This window comes from Colobus angolensis, unplaced genomic scaffold (assembly GCF_000951035.1).
Source record: "Colobus angolensis palliatus isolate OR3802 unplaced genomic scaffold, Cang.pa_1.0 Scaffold194, whole genome shotgun sequence".
Taxonomy (NCBI): domain Eukaryota; kingdom Metazoa; phylum Chordata; class Mammalia; order Primates; family Cercopithecidae; genus Colobus; species Colobus angolensis.
This window is the reverse complement of record NW_012115088.1, coordinates 601352-622863: the sequence shown is the minus strand read 5'-3', so window position 1 is coordinate 622863 and position 21512 is coordinate 601352. Positions and strand designations below refer to the sequence as shown.

General features: G+C 39.0%; 1 protein-coding gene across 1 annotated transcript in view; it reads right to left on the bottom strand.

The window, feature by feature from the left end:
• DNAJC5B (DnaJ (Hsp40) homolog, subfamily C, member 5 beta) overlaps positions 1 to 21512 on the bottom strand; it is an 81153-nt gene that overhangs the window by 4934 nt on the left and 54707 nt on the right. Inside the window, exons 4-5 of the mRNA XM_011940881.1 lie at positions 19354 to 19567; positions 15371 to 15542 (exon numbers count right to left, since the gene is read on the bottom strand). Of these exons, the coding sequence (XP_011796271.1) occupies positions 15371 to 15542; positions 19354 to 19567 (386 nt within the window). The remainder of the gene's footprint in view (positions 1 to 15370; positions 15543 to 19353; positions 19568 to 21512) is intronic.

The following is a 21512-nucleotide window of genomic DNA, read 5'->3' as shown; positions in this document are numbered from 1 at the left end:
CTGAAAATTAAGAAGCATAAAAGGAAGTTAGAAAATGAACAAAATAAACTGAGAAATAAGGAAGAAAGAAAGAAATTAAGTAGAACCAATCAACAAAACCAAAAGTTGTTTATTTGAGAAGACTGATAAGATTGTAAGACATCTGGTGAGAATGGTTAAAAAAAAAAACAGAGAGAAAGGAGGAATGACCAATGTAAAGAATAAAAAATAGAATAATCTTGCAGATACTATAGATGTGTAAAGGATAAGAGGATATCTTGAAGAAACCATTTTTTCTTTTTGTAAATAAAAAAGAAGGGAAATCTAACTGGTCTATAAACATTAAATAAATTAAATCAATAGTTTAAAATTTGCAGTTACACGCTAGCCCAGAAAGTTCTTCAAAATCCTGTAGAAAGAATCCTAGTATTACACAAACTCTCCAAGAGAAGTAAAAAACAAAGGAATACTTTGCAATTTATTTCATGAGGCATAATCTCGATACAAAATACAGTAGGGTAAAAAGTTTGAGGAAGGGAAATTATAGACCACTCTCACTCATTAACATTGTCACAAACATCTCAAACAAAATATTGACAGCTCATTTCATCAAATAATAAAATAGTTAATACATGAAGACTACACTGAGTTTAATTATCTAAGGAGTAGAAGGTTGCTTTAATATTGGAAAACCAATTCATATAATTCATCACATTAACAGATCAAAGGAGAAAAATCAGGACCATCTCAATTGATGAAGAAAAAATATTTGATAAAATTTTAATCCACAATCAAATATGAAGTCCTAAAAAAATATGAATAGAAGACAATTTTCTTAACCCAATCAAAAACCTATAGCAAACTTACTAATTATGATGCAACCCTGAAAGTACCTTCTCTTCAACATTTTACTAGTAGTCTTGGCAAACACAGAAAGGCAAGAGAAAAAACTGGGTTCACATACTTGGTGTGGTTTAAAAAATCAAGAAAAAATGATAAGAGATGGAAAGGAAGAATCAAAACTGTCAGTACTCACAGATGAGACAAACAGTTATGTAGAAACCCTAAAGAATCTACAGGTAAATAATTAAAATTAGCAAGAGAGTTTAGCTAGTTTCTTGGATTCAAAAATCAATGTTTTTAAAAGTACATTTCTATATGCCAAAAAGCAAGTAGAAAAATACATATATAATTGATTGATAGTAAGAAAAATGGTAAAGTAATAAAAAATAAATATAACTAAAGATACAGAAAATACATCCTTAGTGAAAGCCAATAAATGGTGAAATATACCATGTCACATATTAAAAGACTCAAATTCTTAAAGGTGTCAATTGTACCTGTGGATCTGTAGATTCACTGCATTTCTAACCAAGATCCTAAAAAGTTTTGCTTAGGGAATTCTTGTTAAAGAACTTGACAAAAACCTGATTTTGAGATTTATATAAGAAAGCAAAATACTAAGGATATATGACTCTCCTGAAGTACAAGGGAGGAGGACTTGCTTAAACAGATATTAGGGATTATTATAAATGGGCTTGGTATTGCATAAAATAAGCAAAATCACCAATGGACTAGAACAGAAAGCCCAGAAACTGCTCCATATATCTATTGAAACTTAATGTTTATCAAAACCAAAATTAGAAATCAGTGTGCTGAAACAATTTGTTTTCTATCTGGAAAAAAAAATGAAATTGGAGTCCCACATCATACCACATGTAAAAAATCAATTCCAGGTGATTAAACTCTTATATGTGAAAAGGAAAAACTATAAAACTTTGAAAATCTATATCGGAGAATATCTTTATATGTTTGAGTTAGTATAGGAATTCTTAATCAAAACACAAAAATCACTAAACATAAAGGCAAAGACTGAAAGTCTGTCAACATTAAAATCAAGAACTTTGATTCATCAAAAGATGCCATAAAGAGTAAAACACCAAGTCACAAACTGGGAGAATATGTTTTAAATAAACATAATCAATGAAGAATCAATATCCAGAATATTTTAAAAATCAGTAAAGAAAAGGCAGATGATACAATCTTAAAACCCGCAAAAGATCTGAATGGGCATTTCATAGAAGGGGAAACCCCAATGAACAATGAACATATGAAAAGATGTTCAACTTTAATCAAGGAGATAAAAACTAGAACCGCAATGGCACACCGTTTACCACCTACAAGATTGTCACACATTTGCCATCTGGGGATGTCAAATGTAGGCAAGGGTGTGGGGCAACAGGGACTCTCATTAACTGTTAATGGGAATGTAAATCAGTGCAATGATTTTGCAGAACTGCTCAGTGTTACCTAATGAGTTATATAAGTGTGTATCCTTTGACTAAATAATTACATCCTCTGTATACATATACCTAGAAAAACTCTAGCATTCATGCACCAGAAAATACATGCAAGAACATTCATAACAGCACCGTTTGTAATGGCAAATGTGGACGGTACTCAAATGTCCATTAGCAGTAGAATGGATAAGTAAATTATGGGATGGCCTCCCAAAATATTATACAACAGTGAAAATACATGAATGACAGCCACAATGTGAATGAATCTCAGAAGGACAACGCTGAATGGAGCACACATAGACATAAAATGGGAATAACAGACACTGTGGGCTGCTAGAGTGGGCAGGGGAGAAGGAGGCATGGGTTAAAAAACTAACTATTGGGTACTATGCTCACTACCTGGGTGACAGGATCTGTACCCCACACTTCAGCATCACACAATATACCATGTAGCAACCCTGCACATGTACCCCAAATTTAAAATAAAAGTTGAAACTATTTTTTAAAAAAAGAAATATTACACAGTAAAAATAAAGCAAGTTGAAGAAAGATAATTATTGCATATAAATCTATTCATTTGAAGTTCAAAAATAGGGAAAACCAAGCAGTATGCCATTAGAATTATAAATAAAGTTGTAATACTAAAAAGAATAGTAAGAACTGGTCACACATGATTTAAGATCATTACATCTGAGGAGGGAAGAGCAAACAAGGAGCTCTAAAGGTGACGGTAACATTCTTTTTCCGAGGTAGAAACCCAGGTCATATTTATTTGTATCTATTTATTATTTGAGAAAAACAATAACAGATAAAGGAGTTAGGTAAATTATCCCCAGAACCTCAACCAGTAACTTAGAGAGCTGAAGCCTGAGCCAGGATTGTCTGACTCCACAGCCCTGTGTCCTAGTCCCTGGGGTGGATTGCCCTCAAGTTAGCTGGCATAAAAGGCTGAGTCACCTTTTTGCTGTCCCTTTTTGGGAATTTTAATGCCTTCCTTAGGCCTGTGATATTCTCCACTCGCTGTGCTGCATGAATTTGCAGAGAACAAAGGACTCTCCTTTTCTGAAGGAAGGATGTTCAGTTTCTTTCTCTAGTCAAATCTTGGTCTACCTTCTCCCTTACTACATATTTTTAAGATTGAAATGAGATTCACATAACTTAAAACCAACCACTTTAAAGTGAACACTTCAGTGGCATTGAGTACAAATACAGCTAATGTATGACTCACACTTTGTCTAATTGCAAAACATTTTTATCTCCCCAAAAGGAAACCCAGTCCCCATTAAACAGTTGCTCCCTATTTTTCCTGTGCCACAGGCCCTGCCAACCACCAATCTACTTTCTGCCTCTTTGGATTTACCTATTCTGAATATTTAATATAAATCGAATCGTACAATGTTTGTCCTTTTGTGTTTGACTTCTTCCATCTAGCATGATCTTCCCAGGTTCATCCACATTGTAGCATCCACATGTATCACTACCTCATTGCTTTTTACGGCTGAATAATATTTCACCTCCCCTCTATATTTTTGCATTTTTCTCCATGGAGTCTCTCAAGTCCCTTTCCCCCTTTCCTAGGTAATTCTACCACTCTTGCACTTCTCTAGCAAACTGTTGGGGATTCCAGCTACTTCCACGTATCACGTTTCATTTTGATGGTTTGAACCTTTGTCTAAGCATATCTCAGTTTGGGTTTCTTTGCACAAATAGTCATTGCACAACTTGCTTCATTCGATTACCTGATAAAACTATTCAATAAAACAGCGCAATATGACTCTACCTGCCTTGCCTGGCATGCAAAGCGCCATTCACCATCTTATCCACAAGAATATGGGGAGAGGCTGTGATAGTTCTTTGCTTGTACTAAGATTGGTCCCTTCTAGAGTGCACCATCCCCAGAGTCCCCTACCCCTCAACTCCTCCTCCTTCTTAAAGTCTTCTGCTTTAAATGTCACTTCCTGGGAAAGTGTCCTCAATGTGCATGCAGGTGAGGCCCCAAGTGCTCACTTTCACAGCCCCTGTACTTCTCCTTTGGCAGGCTTATATACCTGTAAATTAACTAGTTCTCTGTGTGATTATTTATTTAATATTTTTGTCCCCATCTCCCTTGCTAGTTTGTAAGGTCCAAAGTACCAGGAACTATGTCTTTACTTTCTCTAGCCCCTGGTATAGCATCAGGCAAATACTAAGTGATCAGTAAATGTTTGCTGTCCGAAGACTATCTCAATAAACCTGACCAGTCAGTTTGCTCACTGAACCTTGATGGCCAAAAATCAAAGAAATCTTGGGTTCACTTTGAGCTGCTTTTTTGGGGGAGCATTCAGAGCTGACAAACCTGTCCTACTGCTCTGGCCTAAGACCTTGATGGGACTTTCTTGCTGTTTCCATATAAAGAAGAAGCACAGCATTCTTGACTAGTTGCAAACACTGTTTTCCATGCATTATTTCTAGAAATTGATTCCTTTTGATTGGGGGAAAGGGGTAGGAAGAAGCATGAAATGTGGGGAGTGGCAAAAAGGGGAAAGATGAATTTAATCTCTTCCTTGATGCCTTTTTCCTGGGCAGTAAGATGTGATAAATACTAAATAGCAATGTAATAAATGTCTCAATATCTTGGCCAAGAGCGAGAGTCTAATTACAAGCCATATGGCCTCTTCATCTCAGTGGTTTTGTGGTTGTGAATGTATTTGGGTTTTATCCAGGTGAGTGGCAAGAACAGTTAAGCAGTCAACAGATTTTTCTATGAACTGAATCTCACATTTTTAGATCCAAGGTCAATAGTATAAAACTCTTTTTCTTTTATTCTCCCTCCTTTAAAAAAATTTGGGCAATCATGACTCACAGTTTTTTGTTTTGTTTTGTTTAGGGTTTTTGTTTTGTTTTGTTTTTTAGGGTTTAGCTGGAAATTTTGGTTGGAGGTCATTCTACTGCCTTCAGCTTGGAAAAATCAAACTGAATTTAGCTCTTACATTGTGGGTTTGCTTTGCCAGGGTGTTCAGAGGTAACTGGTTCCAATTTGGGCTCTTGCTCCATACTTTCTCTCTCTCTCTCTCTCTCTCTGTCACACACACACACACACATGCATGCATGCACACACACATACTACATACACTTACATTGTCCCACGAAATAAGGCTCTCTCTCAAGATGGTCTGTAAGGCCCTCATAGTGGAATTCTATTTCATTGTGGCCTTCAGCTGCTAGAGGAGTATAGGGTCTAAGTGAGCTTTTTTTAAACATACCACCCAAAATTTCACAAAGTAGAGCTCCTAACTTGTGAGCATATGAAAGTAAGGGAAATAAGTTGGTACCTATTACCTTTTACCTTTAAGGTTTCAAATTTTCAAAGACAACAAAACTGGGGAAGGGTTCCCCCAAGACACTATCTATCTTCCATTTGATCTTGATTGATTCATAAGAACAATAGAATGCCTCTGTGTTCTTGGGATCCCATTGGGAGTATATTTCTATTTTAAGAAAGACATAGGAATCCACTTATAAGTTCTGTAGTTGCCAGTGAATACTGAAGATGCCACTGTTTGAACTTTCCCCCATTTATTTCTTAAAGGTAGAAGCTGGATTATATTTTCTGATATAGTTTAAAGGGACATAAAAACCCAAACAAATCTATCCCCTTTGCTACCAAATCCCACACTGTACCACCACTACTGAACAGAGTTTGGTACAATTTTATATCGTCAAAAGGTATCTTAGATTTCAGCTAGAGTCAAGGACTAGGCATGTCTGAATATGCACACAATAACAAATACACAAGACAAAGTCTTAGATATATAATTAGAACTGTTAAAACTCTCTTAGGGCAGGTGAGAAATATTTCTAATAGTTTTTATAAGTCAACAATTAAGAAAGGATTTGATATTTCAAATTTGGATTTTCATAAATTAAGAAATAGTTATAATGTCCTATAACATGTACTTAAAAGTGAAATTTGTGGTGTTTGGTCAAATCTCATTTTGAGTAGGAATCCCTATGTGTCGAGGGAGGTGACTGGATCATGGAGATGGTTTCCCCCAAGCTGTTCTCATGATAGTGAGTTCTCACAAGATCTGATTGGGTTAAAAGTGTGACACTTCCCTTTCACTCACTCCTCTCTCTCCTGTCACCTTGTGAAGAAGGTGTTTGCTTCTCCTTCACCTTCCTCCATGATTGTAAATTTCGTGAGGCCTCCCCAGCCATGCAGAACTGCGAGGTCCATTAAACCTCTTTTGTTTATAAATTACTCAGTCTCAGGTGGTATTTTTATAACAGAGTGGCATTTTTATAACAGACTAATACAGAAAATTGGTACAGGCAGAGTGGGGTACTGCTATAAAGACAACCTGAAAATATGGAAGTGACTTTGGGATTGGGTAACAGGCAGAGGTTGGAACAGTTTGGAGGGCTCAGAAGAAGACAGGAAGATGTGGGAAAGTTTGGAACTTTCTAGATACTTGTTGAATGGCTTTGACCAAAATGCTGATAGTGATACGGACAATGAAGTCCAGGCTGAGGTCATCTCAGACAGAGATGAGGAACTTGTTGGGAACTGAAGCAAAGGTCACTCATGCTATGCTTTAGCAAAGAGACTGACAGCATTTTGCTCCTGTCCTAGAGATCTGTGGAACTTTGAACTTGAGAGAGATGATTTAGGGTATCTGGTGGAAGAAATGCCTAAGCAGCAAAGCATTCAAGAGGTGATCTGGCTGATTCTGAAAGCCAGTTATACGTGTTCACAAAGAGATGGTTTGAAATTGGAATTTATATTTAAAAAGCAAGCAGAGCATAAGGTTTGGAAAATTTGCAGCCTGACTATATGATAGAAAAGAAAAATCCATTTTCTGGGGAGGAATTCAAGCCTGCTGCAGAAATTTACATAAGTAACGAAAAACTGAATGTTAATAGCCAAGATCATGGGGAAACTGTCTCCAGGGCATGTACAGACCTTCACAGAAGGCCCTCCAATCACAAGCCTGGAGGCCTAGGAGAAAAAAATGGCTCCTCGGGCCAGGTCTAGGGCCCCACTGCTCTGTGCAGCTTCAAGACTTGGTGCCCTGCACCCAGCCACTCCAGCTCCAGATGAGGCTGAAAGGGGCCAAGGTACTCTTCAGAGGGTGCCTCAAACCTTGGTGGCTTCTATGTGGTATTGGGCCTGCTGGTGTGCAGAACACAAGAGTTGAACTTTGAGATCCTCTGCCGAGATTTCAGAATATGTATGGAAATGCCTGGATGTCAAGGCAGAAGTCTGTTGCAGGGGTAAAACCCTCATGGACAGCCTCTGCTAGGGCAATGCAGAAGGGAAATATGGGTTTGGAGCCCCCACACACAGTCCCCACTGGGGCACTGCTTAGTGGAGCTGTGAGAAGAAGGCCACCATCCTCCAGACCCCAGAAAGGTAGATCCATCAATAGCTTGCACCAAGAGCCTGGAAGAGTCACAGGCACTCAATGCCAGCTAGGAAAAGCAGCTGCAAGGGCTGTACCCTGCAGAGCCCTGCAAAGCCACAGGGACAGAGCCGCCCAAGGCTGTGGGAGCCCACCTCTTGCATCACCCTGCCCTGGATATGAGACATAAAATCAAAGGAGATTTTGGAGCTTTAAGATTTAATGACTGCCCAGCCAGGTTTCAGACTTGTCTGGGGCCTGTGGTCCCTTTGTTTTGACCAGTTTCTCCCATTTGGATTGGGAACATTTACCCAATGCCTGTACCTCCATTGTATTTTGGAAGTAACTAACTTGCTTTTGCTTTTACAGGCTCATAGGTAGAAGGGACTTGTCTTGTCTCAGATGAGACTTTGGACTTGGACTTTTGAGTTAATGCTGGAATGAGTTAAGACTTTGGGGGACTGTTGGGAAGGCATGATTTGTTCTGAAATGTGAAAAGGACATGAGATTTGGGAGGGGGCAGGGGCAGAATGATATGGTTTGGCTCTGCGTCCCTATCAAATTTTATCTCAAATTTTAACTTTCATGTGTCAACGGAGGGACCTGGTGAGAGGTGACTGGATTATGGGGCTGGTGTCCCTCATCCTGTTCTCACGATAGTGAGTGAGTTCTCACGAGATCTGAAGGTTTAAAAGTATGGCACTTCCCCTTTGCTCACTCTCTCTCTCTCACCTGCTGCCTTGTGAAGAAGGTGCTTGCTTCTCCTTCACTTTCTGCCATGATTGTAAGTTTCCTGAGGTCTCCTCAGCCATGTAGAACTGTGAGTCAATTAAACTTTTGCTTATAAATTACCCATTCTCTGGTTGTATCTTTATAACAGTGTGAAAACAGACTACTACAGTAACTGAATTCAAATCATAAATATATTTCCCCAGTTAACCACTGTTCCTTTCTCTTATTTGTTCATACAGTAAGATATAAGAACACAAAATGTTAAGTAGCTATTACTTTTATTCTGGAGTAAAGATTGCCCCATAGTAGTTTTACTATACTTTGCATCTTGACATTTCTGGATAAAAGATGGGGAGAATAATAGAAGAAAGAACTGCTAACCATATTTCCTTAAAATCAGTGCTCATGTATGAAAAATTAATTTCCTGTGGTAATCTTCACATGCTGGTCAAATCTCCAAGTACAGTATAATAATCTGTAACATAGCATTTAGATGGGTAATTAATATAAAGCTTTGGCTCCACCTAGTCTTCCCCATCCCACCTTGTCTCATCTTAATTTGTTTTCTCCTTCCCTAAAACCAGAGTATTATGCTCTGGAGGCATTTTGTCTTTTTCCTTGCCAGTGAGGATTGGCTGCTCTGTTCTTTTAAACATCCTTATATAATGTAGATTTTAAAATGTAAATGTAAAGTTAGCTAATAGTTCCTTCGAAGAAAAATTCTGTTGGCAAAAGTCATCAAACTTGAAATCCCGATTTTATAGTCCACATGAGGAAATATCCTCAGTAGTGGCTATATAACTTGCCAAACCCAGTTCAAAATGAAAATGTGAGGTACCTTATTCAAAAATTAAGAATTTTAAGACAGTAACAACACAGCAGCAAACAAAGTGCTAGAAATCTTAGTGCAACAAGGCAAGAAAAAGAAACAAATGGAATACGGATGTGAATGGAAGAAATAAAACTGTTTCTATTTGTAGATGATATAATTGTCTGCATAGAAAATCCCAAGGAATTTACACACTCACAAAAATCCAAACTGTTAAATGAGTTTAGCAAAGACATGGGATACAAAGGCAACACAGAAAGAAATTGTAAATACTTGCAATGAACAACTGCAAACTAAAACCAACGCCACTTACAATAGCTCTCTCCAAAATGAAATACTTAGGTACCCATTTAACAAGACATACCAGCTTTGTATGCTGAAAGCTACAAAATGTTCGTGAAAGAAATCAAATGAGACCTGGGTAAGTAGAGATACATACTGTGTGATGGATTGGAATATTCAACATAGTAAAGATGTCAATTCTTTCCAAGCTGATCTACAAATTTAATGCAATTTCAATAAAAATCCCAGCAGGATTTTTCTGTTGATATAGACAACTTGATTCTAAAATTTATATGCAAAGCAAAGATACTAGAAGAGCCAAAACAATTTTGAAAAAAAAAAAAAAGTTGGAAGAATCACACTATCTGATTTTAAGGCTTACTTTAAAGCTGCAAGACAGCAAGACAGTGTGGAATTGATGAGATCACATTTCTCTGTCTGATGAGTGGCAACAGAGGAACTGTAGACATTTTGAGGATTTGATTAAGGGGATAAAGAGTTAGGGATAGGTTTCAGTTGAATTTAGTGGGATATGTTTTTGTGGTTTGCAGCAACTCTGTGTGTAGTTAGTTATTGTTAGCCCTACAAGTGTAGAAATGACTTTAGGTAGATTCCTACACATAGATCAATGGGACGGACTAGAGAATACAGGAATAGGTCCATAGAAATATGACCAATTTTTTTTTTTTTTTTTTTTTTTTTTTAGACAGAGTCTTGCTCTGTCACCCAGGCTGGAGTGCAGTGGCACAATCTCTGCTCACTGCAACCTCTGCTTCCCAGGTTCAAGCAATTCTTGTGCCTCAGTCTCCTGATTAGCTGGGATTACAGGCACCTGCCACCATGCTCGGCTAATCATTGTATTTTTAGTAGAGACAGGGTTTCACTGTGTTGGCCAGACTGGTCTTGAACTCCCGGCCTCAAGCGATCCACCAGCCTCAGCCTCCCAAAGCTGGAATTACAGATGTGAGCCACCCTGCCCAACCCTGGCCAACTAATTTTTGGCAAAGAGGGAGAGACAATTCAATGAACAAAGGATACATAGTAGAAGCCATGTAGAGGATACATAGACCATTTTCAGCAAATGGTCTTAGAACAATTAGATTCCATATTCAAGAAAAAAAAAGAGTCTGGACCTAAACCTCACACTTTATATGAAAATTAACTCAAAATGGGTCATAGATCTAAATGTTAAACATAAAACTCAAAAACTTTTAGAAAACATTGGAGAAAGTCTTTATGACATAAAGGTAGTTTGAGTTCTCAACATAACACCAAAATAAAGCACAATCATTTAAAAAGAACTGATAAATATGATTTTATCAAAATTTTCCTCTGCAAAGAAGCAGGAAAAGGGCGTAATAATATGTGGATACCACACTTTTGTAAAACAAAAAAAAAATGTATACAAAAATTGTGTAAATGTAATTGTGTTTTGGTATCCCTGAGTGGTGCCTGAGGGTGGACTGTAGAGTTAATGTGGACTCTACGCCCTCCTTTGGTGGTTGAATTTTTATGGGCATCTCTTACTTACAAACAAAATCCTAAACCTCTCCACCACAGGCAGCTTTCAAATGAGCAGCTGGCTGGAAAAGCCATGCAGCGGTGAGGGTTGATTCCTCAGATTCCTCCCAAGTCTAAAATCCTAAGATTTTATGATTAAATCCTACCTAAGAATGAAGGATTCCCCAAGTAAGAAAAAGTCTGCCATTTTTTTAATGAAGTTTTAGAATCACTAAAATAAGATTCTTAAAGCCCTAATGTCATACCAGTGCCTTCTAATGGATTCAAACCTTGATGAATGCTGTTTATTCTTTGTCTTGAGTCACTTGATTTTTAAGTGGCTAGTAGACTCTTTCAAGTGTATTTTCTTAAAGAACCTTAAGTGGGTTCCCTTCTTTTGCAGAGTGGATGCAAGTGCAGTCCATTTAATGGACCACAGTCCAGAAAGCTTAGTCTTCAGATGAAGTCTGATTTTCATTCTTAACCAGCCTGAACTCTGGGTTAGTGGAGTACAAATGTGAATCTAGCTAATACAACTAACTGCAAATAAGGCACAGTTCCTTAAAAGGAAAGGGTAGATCCAAGAACAGTGCTGGATTTACTGCACAGTTAATGAAACTTAAGCTCAAGGATCCTCACCTGTGCACAGCCTTCCAAGGGCCTATTGGGGCCCTAAAGATGTATTCATGTTTTTTTGTAATTTGCAAAAGAAAGATATTCTGGCCGCAATCAACAAAAACATCTCTTTCCACTTTGACTTCCCTTCTGTCACATTTCTCTGTCTGATGAATGGCAACAGAGGAACTGTAGACATTTTGGGGATTTGATTAAGGGGATAAAGAGTTAGGGTTAGGTTTCAGTTGAATTTAGTGGGATATGTTTTTGTGGTTTGCAGGAACTCTGTGTGTAGTGAATTATTGTTAGCCCTACGAGTGCAGAAATGGCTTTAGGTAGACTCCTACAGCTCACTGTGCCAATTCACTTGCTGAGGGGACATGAAAATCTAAACCAGAGGTGATGTTACACAATGTGAATGTGTCCATTGGGCTCTGATGCTGGGAGTATTAGATGCAGTAAGGACAACAAGGTTTGAAATGTACAAAATCAAAGGTGTCCTGTGGAAAATTCCTCCAAATCTTACATCTTCTTTTTTTTTTTTTTGAGACGGAGTCTTGCTCTGTCGCCCAGGCTGGAGTGCAGTGGCCGGATCTCAGCTCACTGCAAGCTCCGCCTCCCGGGTTTACGCCATTCTCCTGCCTCAGCCTCCTGAGTAGCTGGGACTACAGGTGCCCGCCACCTCGTCCGGCTAGTTTTTTGTATTTTTTAGTAGAGATGGGGTTTCACTGTGTTAGCCAGGATGGTCTTGATCTCCTGACCTCGTGATCCGCCCATCTCGGCCTCCCAAAGTGCTGGGATTACAGGCTTGAGCCACTGCGCCCGGCCTCACTTCTGTATGAAATAAATTATATAGGTGTTTCCCTGAATTTGACAACAACCCCTAAAAATGTAGACAACATTATCAATAATGAGTCATAAAGCTGAAATAAACTTTTCTAATTTACCAGTAATAAAACTTTTTGATCAAACATGCTAGAGGAAAGGCAGATTTTTCTATTTATTTCATAGAAAATATTACAAAATGGCCAGGCGTGGTGACTCATGCCTGTAATCCCAACACTTTGGGAGGCCAAGGCAGGAGGATCACGAGGTCAGGAGATCAAGACCATTCTGGCTAACATGGTGAAATCCCATCGCTACCAAAAACACAAAAAATTAGCCAGGTGTGGTGGCACATGCCTGTAGTCCCATCTACTCAGGAGGCTGAGGCAGGAGAAAGGCTTGAACCTGGGAGGCAGAGGTTACAGTGAGCCGAGATCTTCCACTGCACTCCAGCCTGGGCAACACAGAGACTTCATCTCAAGAAAAAGAAAATAAAAAGAAAATACTACAAAATTATTGCTATATTAATATGAAGAAGCAATCAATGGATATGTAGCCACAAAACCTCAGGGGAAGCGTATTGCAGAGGTGTACCAGAGAGTTAAACAATTGCTATTTTTCTAGATTTTGTGACATTTATGGTATTCTTAAGTATTTAAGCCTTGCAATTTGTTGTGATTTCTTTTTCTCATTCTAAATATATATTCACTTTCAGATTTAATTTTGTGTTCTTTTTCTTAAAGAGGTTTGCCCAAATTGTGTAAATTTCAAGTCCCACAAAATCTGGATCCCTGCATATGAGCTGTTAAATATTTAATAAGATAAATAAATAAGATAAAGCTTTTCCTTTTGGTTAAGAATTCTTAATAACATAGTCAAACAGGATCATGGTTTACTTCATCCAAGATCTGACCTCTGTGATGGAATTGGTAGCTCTGGGGTGTCAGAGCTTAGCACAGTGAGAGACATGTAGATTCATCACCAATCACCCAGCAGGGAGGAAATCTGGGTGGAATCTGGCACCTAGTATGGATTTTTGTTCCAAAAAAGAAATCTTCCACAAAGAAGGTCTACTGAAATGACCTGGTGGAGTTTTTATCTAATTTTAAACAGGAAAGACTGTGAGGTTGTTCAGAGAAGTGTGAAACACTGGATTAGGGATATCTAAGTTCAGTTCACCTAGGTTTGGTTTTCCCACTGTAAAGGAAAAGTTCAGTTAGGTTGACCCAGTGGAGGATGTTGAAGATACTCCCCTATCTTGCTGTCTCTTCTGGTCCTCTGTCAGTGACTGAGAACTGGGCTGGGTTGATGGATGTTATGGGAGATCCTGTGGTCTATGCGGCCAGCAGTCCCTGACATAATCTTGTAACAGTTTCTTTCCTTTACAAGAGCAGATGGGATTCAGACCCTAGGATTGTCATTCTTAGGCAAGCTGTGTCAACGTCATGGACCTCTTCCTGAAGAAACAGATATTCCATGCATACATTACTCCTTAACCCATTTACTTGTAATCCTGCTTGCTTGGTCTTCTTGGTGTATATGCCCCCATTAAAAGATTAATTTGTCCTTTTATATCTCAAATAAAGGAAAGGAAAGTTATAATTCTGCTTCACCATGGGCCCACAATTTGACTTCAAGGTCAGTAATAAAAAATGGTCAGAACACCACCTCTGTTTGCTGGACTGGCCACCTATAGGTCCCCACAGCAAGGGGTCCCAGGTTTCAAGAAAACCCCTTCTGTCCTCTCTGAGCTCCCAATCCTGAAAGAGTCTGGGAGTCTGCACAATTCACATGATTGAAGACCCCTTCCTCTGAGCTAGAGTCAGGGTGGGTAATACCTGGATATTACTTAGCACTGCATTTCATAGGGAATAAAACGTGTGTGGAAGCCTTTAACTGGTCTCTGATGCTTGATGACCTGGAATTTCCATTTCAGTGTGATCAAAAGAATCAGAGTACAATATAGTCCAGAAAAGTAAACTATTCCTAATCTTAGCAGTTCTGATAAAAATGGGCTACTGTCTGAATTATCAAGTAATTCTTTTATTTGGCTGTTTAGGTTTTTCTGAGGATTCAGTGATGAAGTCTGTACTCCAGGACAATTATGAGAGAGAACAATGGGAGAGAATGACAGGAGGATCTTGGCTGTAAGGTGGAGCAGGACAATGGCAGGTCTGACCCCAGCTTCTTTAAACAAAGGCATTGCCCAGAGGCCATAAAGTATTCCTGGTGCTGTGAATCCTGTGAGCTCTCATCTTTTTTAAACTTTTAAATTTTTTTCATTTCTGGATAGAATGAACTTGAAGAATCAAGTACTACATCACAGTCATGCATACACATGGACATACGGAGGTGGGTTAGCAAAGCAAATAGCCCCATCCTTGATGCTGGTTTGAGGCTACTCCTGAAAGAAGCTACATTTCAGATAAAGAAGGACTTCTCTCTCCTAGTTCACCCAAATTCATAATGAAGTCATTAAAAAAAAGCAAAGTCAAGGGTTGGTGACTTTTTTTGATGCCCACTTCCTTCTATTTCAAAGAGGATCCTAAAGGAACTGGCTGAAATGCTTTTTCTGCAAAAAAAATTCTACCTTGGTTCTCCTGCCCTGAGCGTTTTCATCCAATCCTCCCTGAATCCAGTGCTCACTCTCTTGTAATGAGACCTGAATTGTATTTCCTTTGCTTCATCATCAGCATATTTCATGATTTTCTTTCTAACGGCATCAGGAACTGCTTTTCTCTATGCCTGGTAAAGGTATCTGTCTTTTCATTCTCCCCAGAAGCTGTACCAAAGCTGACAGTCTGTGAGGTTCCAACCATTTGGTTGTGGGAGTTCTCCTACTACAGTGATAGCTGTCTCTGTGGGACCTGGTGCTTGCTCAGGCCTATGAATGGACACCCACTACCTCTGCTCTCATCGTACCCCACCTTTTTCCATGTCAGATTTGATCTGTGCCTCCAGATCTTCTGGGGACACATAGAAGTCCTCTTCTGGCACTGATGACTTGGGCCGGCAATGCCCACAGCAGCAGTTGCAGCAGCAGCACAGGCAGCAGCAAAAATAGCAGCCTGTCAAGAGGCCAACGATGACAAACAGGGCCTAGGGAAACAGAGGCAAAGCAAAATGAGGATGAGGGGTGACACGGTGAGGGGAGAACCCATGAAATCAAGTCTGCACCCAGTTACCCCCAGAGACCTGAAGACTTCACAGTTCACCCCACAGGCCACATCTTCACCCTCATGCTTACTCCACATAAGAACGATTTCACTTCCTTGGAAATCAATTTCCTGGTAAAGTTTTGCCTAATAAATTAGACCCAGAGGAAATGACTTGTAGCCAAAGTAATAAAGTATGGAGTTTCTTTTTTTATTCTTAAGCTATATGATGATCATTATTAAGAGCGGAGCAAAGCAAGACAAAAACCAAAAAACCAACCAACAAAATCTCTGCAGGTTAAATGAGTTAGCAAGCCCCCTGCCCAGAGGAACTGAATCATCCTCACCAGAATGATGAAGAATGAACTGTCCAATACCTCCCCCTCCTACACTCACATTCCTGCTGGTCACCAAGTCCTAGAGAGCTTCTCTCCTCAAGTCTCTTGTATCCTCCCTCATGCTTTTATCCCGGCCAGCAGGGCTTCAGAACAGACCTTCAGTATGTCTAGTCTGGACACTTCAGCAGCCTCCCAACTGGCCTCCCTGCCTCCCCTCTGGCTGCCCTCAAATCCCTGCTGCGCATTGCTGATAGAGTGAACTTTCTGAAATACATGTTCTTTTGAACCCATGCAATGGCGCTCCTGCCTCTGAGATACAGCCAAGTTCCTTATGATGGTGATCTGGCTCTGCCAATGCCTCCCTGCACCAGCACAGCCCTGTTCTTGCCTTTCCTTGCCTTATAGCTCTGCTCTCCCTGTGGATTCATCTGTTTGGACATTCACCTCCCAGTTCCCCAGTCACCTAACAAAATATCCACCTGGTGTGTAAGACTCATCTTAAAGATCCCTTCTATGACATCCTTCCTGATCCTGCCCCAAACAATGACTCCCTCCTTTGTCCCCAATTGCATTTCATGCAGACTTCTACTTTGGTGCTTTTTTTAAGTGATATTTTTAGAACATTGATCAGTTTATAGGTCTGTCTCATTGGACTAGACCATGAGCTTCCTGCAAGCTGGCACTGTCAGCTAGTCATCTTTCAGTTCCTCCTACTGAAGGACTTAGTACTTCGTATGTGTTAGATGCTTATAAAATACCAGCTGAATTAATGATTGTATCAAGTAATAAACAGACAAATTATTTGCTCTGCCTGGTGAATGGCAGCAGGATTTCCCCCAAAACATAAAGGGTTTGCTCACTGTTTGTTATAGCTAAAAATTAAAAGAAACTCTCAACTCGTCCAATGTGAAGTTATAAAAAGTCAGTTTTTGTGAATTGAGCAAAATCAATTTATGATTTTATCAAAAATACGCAATTTGAAATAGAAAGAAAGGGGTTTATACACCTTTAATTAAAACACAGATTTTGTCCGGGCGCAGTGGCTCAAGCCTGTAATCCCAGCACTTTGAGAGGCCAAGACGGGCGGATCACGAGCTCAGGGGATCGAGACCATCCTGGTTAACCCAGTGAAACCCCGTCTCTACAAAAAAGAAAAAAAACTAGCCGGGCAAGGTGGCGGGCACCTGTAGTCCCAGCTACTCAGGAGGCTGAGTCAGGAGAATGGCGTGAACCCGGGAGGCGGAGCTTGCAGTGAGCTGAGATCCGGCCACTGCACTCCAGCCTGGGCGACAGAGCCAGACTCCGTCTCAAAAACAACAAAACAAAACACAGATTTTATCTAATTAAGGGAGCAAGAGGGATAAAGAGGACTTGTGTGCCTGAGTACTTCTTCAATAACTTCAGGTAGAAATCTGTAATGCTGACAGCCCTCACCTGCCCCACTCCTGCTTCGTAGACTGGGACTTCATCTCTGACTCTGGCCCCAGGTGTGAGGTGGAGCCTCTGGTGCCTTGGAGTAGGGGAGCTTCATTCACATCCTCAAACATATAATCTCTTCGCTACAGATAATTTACATTTTCGTAGTCTTAGGTAAGTCACTCTGAAAACAACTACAACACCGGCCACTTCACTGTCTCCACACCCTCCTGTGCAGTGTTCTTGAGCCATTGCCCCATGAAACTCCTCCCTTTTTTAAGTTATTTTTGTCTTTTTTGTTTCTACTATGCAATTCCCATATTGTTCTCTTCTCTGAACTTTTCTTTTCATTCATATACTGTTTTGTTCTTTATTCCAATTTGATTGTTTGCCTTCTGTGGAAATAACCTTGCTTTATCCCTTACAGTGCTTAGTACAGTACTAGGCACAAGTAGATGTCTAATATTTTTACAAATACGTATCTTTGTGGTACACTGATTCATTCATGTCATGCATATTTAACACATGATTGCTACATGCAGGGCCACTCTGATGGGTGCTGTGAAACAAGGAGAAGGTAAAGATGTTTTTTTGTGGTCTTATGTTTAAAGAACCACACCAGGAATTATGTTGTGTATCTCTCACACTACTGGGCAGATTCTGCTTGTTCGTATTAATTTTGATCAATTTTGTCAGCTTCCAGAGTAAGGAAACTTATTCTCATTTTTATGCAGGCAAGACCTGATGTGCCATCAGATGAATATGTGTAATTATCTGGACCTGCCTCTGCAGTATCTTCCCAAGGAGCAATGTCACGCCCAGAGGTTGGGTTCCCAAGCAAACCCACAAAAGCTTGTACGGTCCTATGAACATTCAATCTATTGTCATAAATGACATTGTCAGTGTGTACACTCTCATTCCAAATTCCAAATCTTCTCAACAGGAACTTGTCTCTCCCCTAAGTCTTCAACAATAGAGAAAGGGGTTTCAAATAGAAATCCCAGGTATCCCCGAGAAACAGAACTCTGAAGACTATAGTAAGCAAATTAGGCTAGGTTGCAAGAATCCTTTTGCATGCTGATGTACAAAAACATATTCTCTCTCTTCCTGCATACGTAAAACTCAATTTAGCAAGATTTAGTGGAAGAAAATAGCAATCAGATACTACTATTAAACTTGCCTTTTTAGATATTTAATACATATTATTATGTATTGAACTTATATGAATGAGAACTGTCCACAAAATATGTTGATGGACTACATGTATGACCCATGTGTAAATATACTTTTATCAGAAGATAAGGATATTAATATTCACAAACAAGTAAAAACCATCACCAAACATATATATACTAGAGATTCCTAGGAAACCAAACAAAATTTACCTCACAAAAGTCAATTCTGATTGCACTAAGCCCTTAAAAATGTCACCTTTTTCTTGACTAGGTATCCATTTTGCTCTCTGTCCCCCATCTCTGCTTCTCCAATTCCCTGTCCTCCACTAGTAAATTCTCACATTTTCCCCCTCATTTCTTTCTCCTCTACCTCACAGCAGGCTCCAAGTGAGTCTCTGACATAATTACCACTCATTCTCCCCAGTATTGTGTTTGCTGATGTAGCCTATGCTATAGATAGTAAAGGACATGGCTAAATTTGCCCTATACTAATTTATTAAGCAGTTGTCACACTAATAAATTATTTTTGGTTTTGAGCAATGAGTCACTCCTTAATTAGTCATTATAAAGAGTTAATCTGGAGCTCCAAATTCAAATACAATTAATGTCTAGAAGTATTTTAAATCATGTTGTATCTTACAATTATTTGTTGAGCTAAACCAGAAATGATCCTAAATAATAGCACTCAGAGGAAGCAGTATCTCCTTTCATTTACCAGAGTTTAATAGCAGGAAGGTCAGACTTCCTTTGAGATGGAATCTAAAAGAGTGATTAATATCATGGTGTTACAGGAGATTGTTTGTGAAGAAAGGAAATTCAGATTCACCTTTGCCCACCAGCTGGACAGCATGAAGTAGGTGTTAACATTTTCGTCTCCAAACTGCTCAGCTACGTAGAGTCCCAGCGATCCGTACTTGTCGTATATGCTTCTTTTTGAGATGTCGGTAAGTATTGCGTGGGCGTTGTTGATTTCTTTAAACTTCTCAGTAGCAGCTGGATCATCTGGATTCTTGTCTGGATGGTGTTTCAGGGCCAACTTTCTTTTAAAATAAAAGAAAAACAAGGAAAGTGTGTAATTTGACAAGAATGAACGATGATGGCATTTTAGAAGGGCACTATTCATTTGTATATTCTTTATTAGTGCAAATACTGTGAAATGGTAAGTTTCAGACTAGCGGTGATTGACAAGTACATTTTCACTAAATGGTGTCCCTTGTTTCGAGTGCACAGGCAAAATAGTACTAATTCTCCCCTCACATTTCCAGAGGAATTCTGAGTATCTGCATGACTGTTGAGCCTGAGAGACATTTGTTGTTGGCAAATATGCGAAGTTTCTTTTTACCAAGAAGCTATCAGTAGCCCACCCCTACAGACCTTTAAGAGTTTCAGCAACAGGATCAGTTTACACCAAACTTCCATTTAGAACCAGAAGAATTTTCCACAATTAACAGAACGTCACAACATATATTCTAAAAGTTCAACTCAGCTATCAAAAAAGTCTCTCTTGAACAAAATTAAGACCCCTTCATTAATCTTCCACAAGCCCTGACTATCTCTTGGTTTTCTGAACAAATACTGTGACTTCCTTTGCATTCAAATGCATATTTGGCCTCTTTCTAAATAGGTCTTTCCACTTAATAATCTACATAAATTTTCTTGTGGGCATAAGGCCTTCTCCTCTGTGGATCAGAAAGCAATTCCTGAGGGACTCTGCTGGAACTTCCACCTGACTCCTCTCCCTACTGTGCCTACCATACGTCTATGTAGGAACACACCTTAAGTTTTTGTTTATTGTATTAGTTTAGATCAAATTGTTTCATTTTAAAACAGTAATGTAAGTCCAGAAGTAAAGCAGAAAAGTAAAGTACACTTTATAAATCAATCTACATGATAAAGGGAACAAATCATATCTATTTTAAGAACGAAAGTATTATTGATTAGGAAGTAGATGGATATTTAAGGAGCTCAGCATCAGGATGCTTTAAATTACCAAAATATTTAAAAGCATAAATCATGATGGATAGTCCATTCTAATCTTAAACTCAGAATAAATTTTTAAAAATCAAACAATGATGGTTCATCTTAAATTTATTTAACCAAAACTTTTTTCATCCTGTTTGAAAGATATCTGGGGTATTTATAAATTCTTATAGATAGGACCATTGGAGACATGTTTTCTTACATACAGAATTTATAATGAAATATTTGCTAATAGCATAAAATGCCTTTTGTCATTTTTTACTTTTATGTTTATTTCAGCACTATTGTAAGCATGTTAGAAGTATTAATTTATCAATCCTCACAACAACCCTATGATATGGATATTGTAATTATTTTACAGATGAGGAAATGTAGGCACTAAGAGGTTAAGTTAGTTGCCCAATAGCCACACAGCTATTGATGATAATTAATAGAAGGCTTTGAATACAGGCAAGTGGACCTTGACCACATGCTCTTAACTGCCACTATGCTGCTTCCTGTATTTATATTTTTAAATTTAAAAAGCAAGACACATAGAATGTTGAGTAGACCATTGTGAGGATGTTGGGTTTAGTCTGAGTCATGTGGCAAGTCATTGGAGTGTGTTGTGAAGAAGAGTGATATGAACAGACTTTAGCTTCAGAAGGATCACTCAGTCTTGGAGAGGACAAAGGCAAAAGTGGGGAGACTCTTCCAGGAGGTTCTTGTAGTGATCCAGGCAAAAGTTCATGGTGGTGTGGACTAGTGCAGAAGTGGAGGATACAGTGAGAAGTGGTTGGATTCTGGAAGTACTTTAAGGGCTAGCTAATGGATTGCATATATGGTGGCAGGGAAAAAGAAGAATCAGAATGGTACCAAAATTTTGACCTGAGCAATTTGAAGTTTGGAGTTACCATTTAATGAGATGCCGAGAAATTTCTTTTTCTTTCTTTCTTTCTTTCTTTCTTTCTTTCTTTCTTTCTTTCTTTCTTTCTTTCTTTCTTTCTTTCTTTCTTTCTTTCTTTC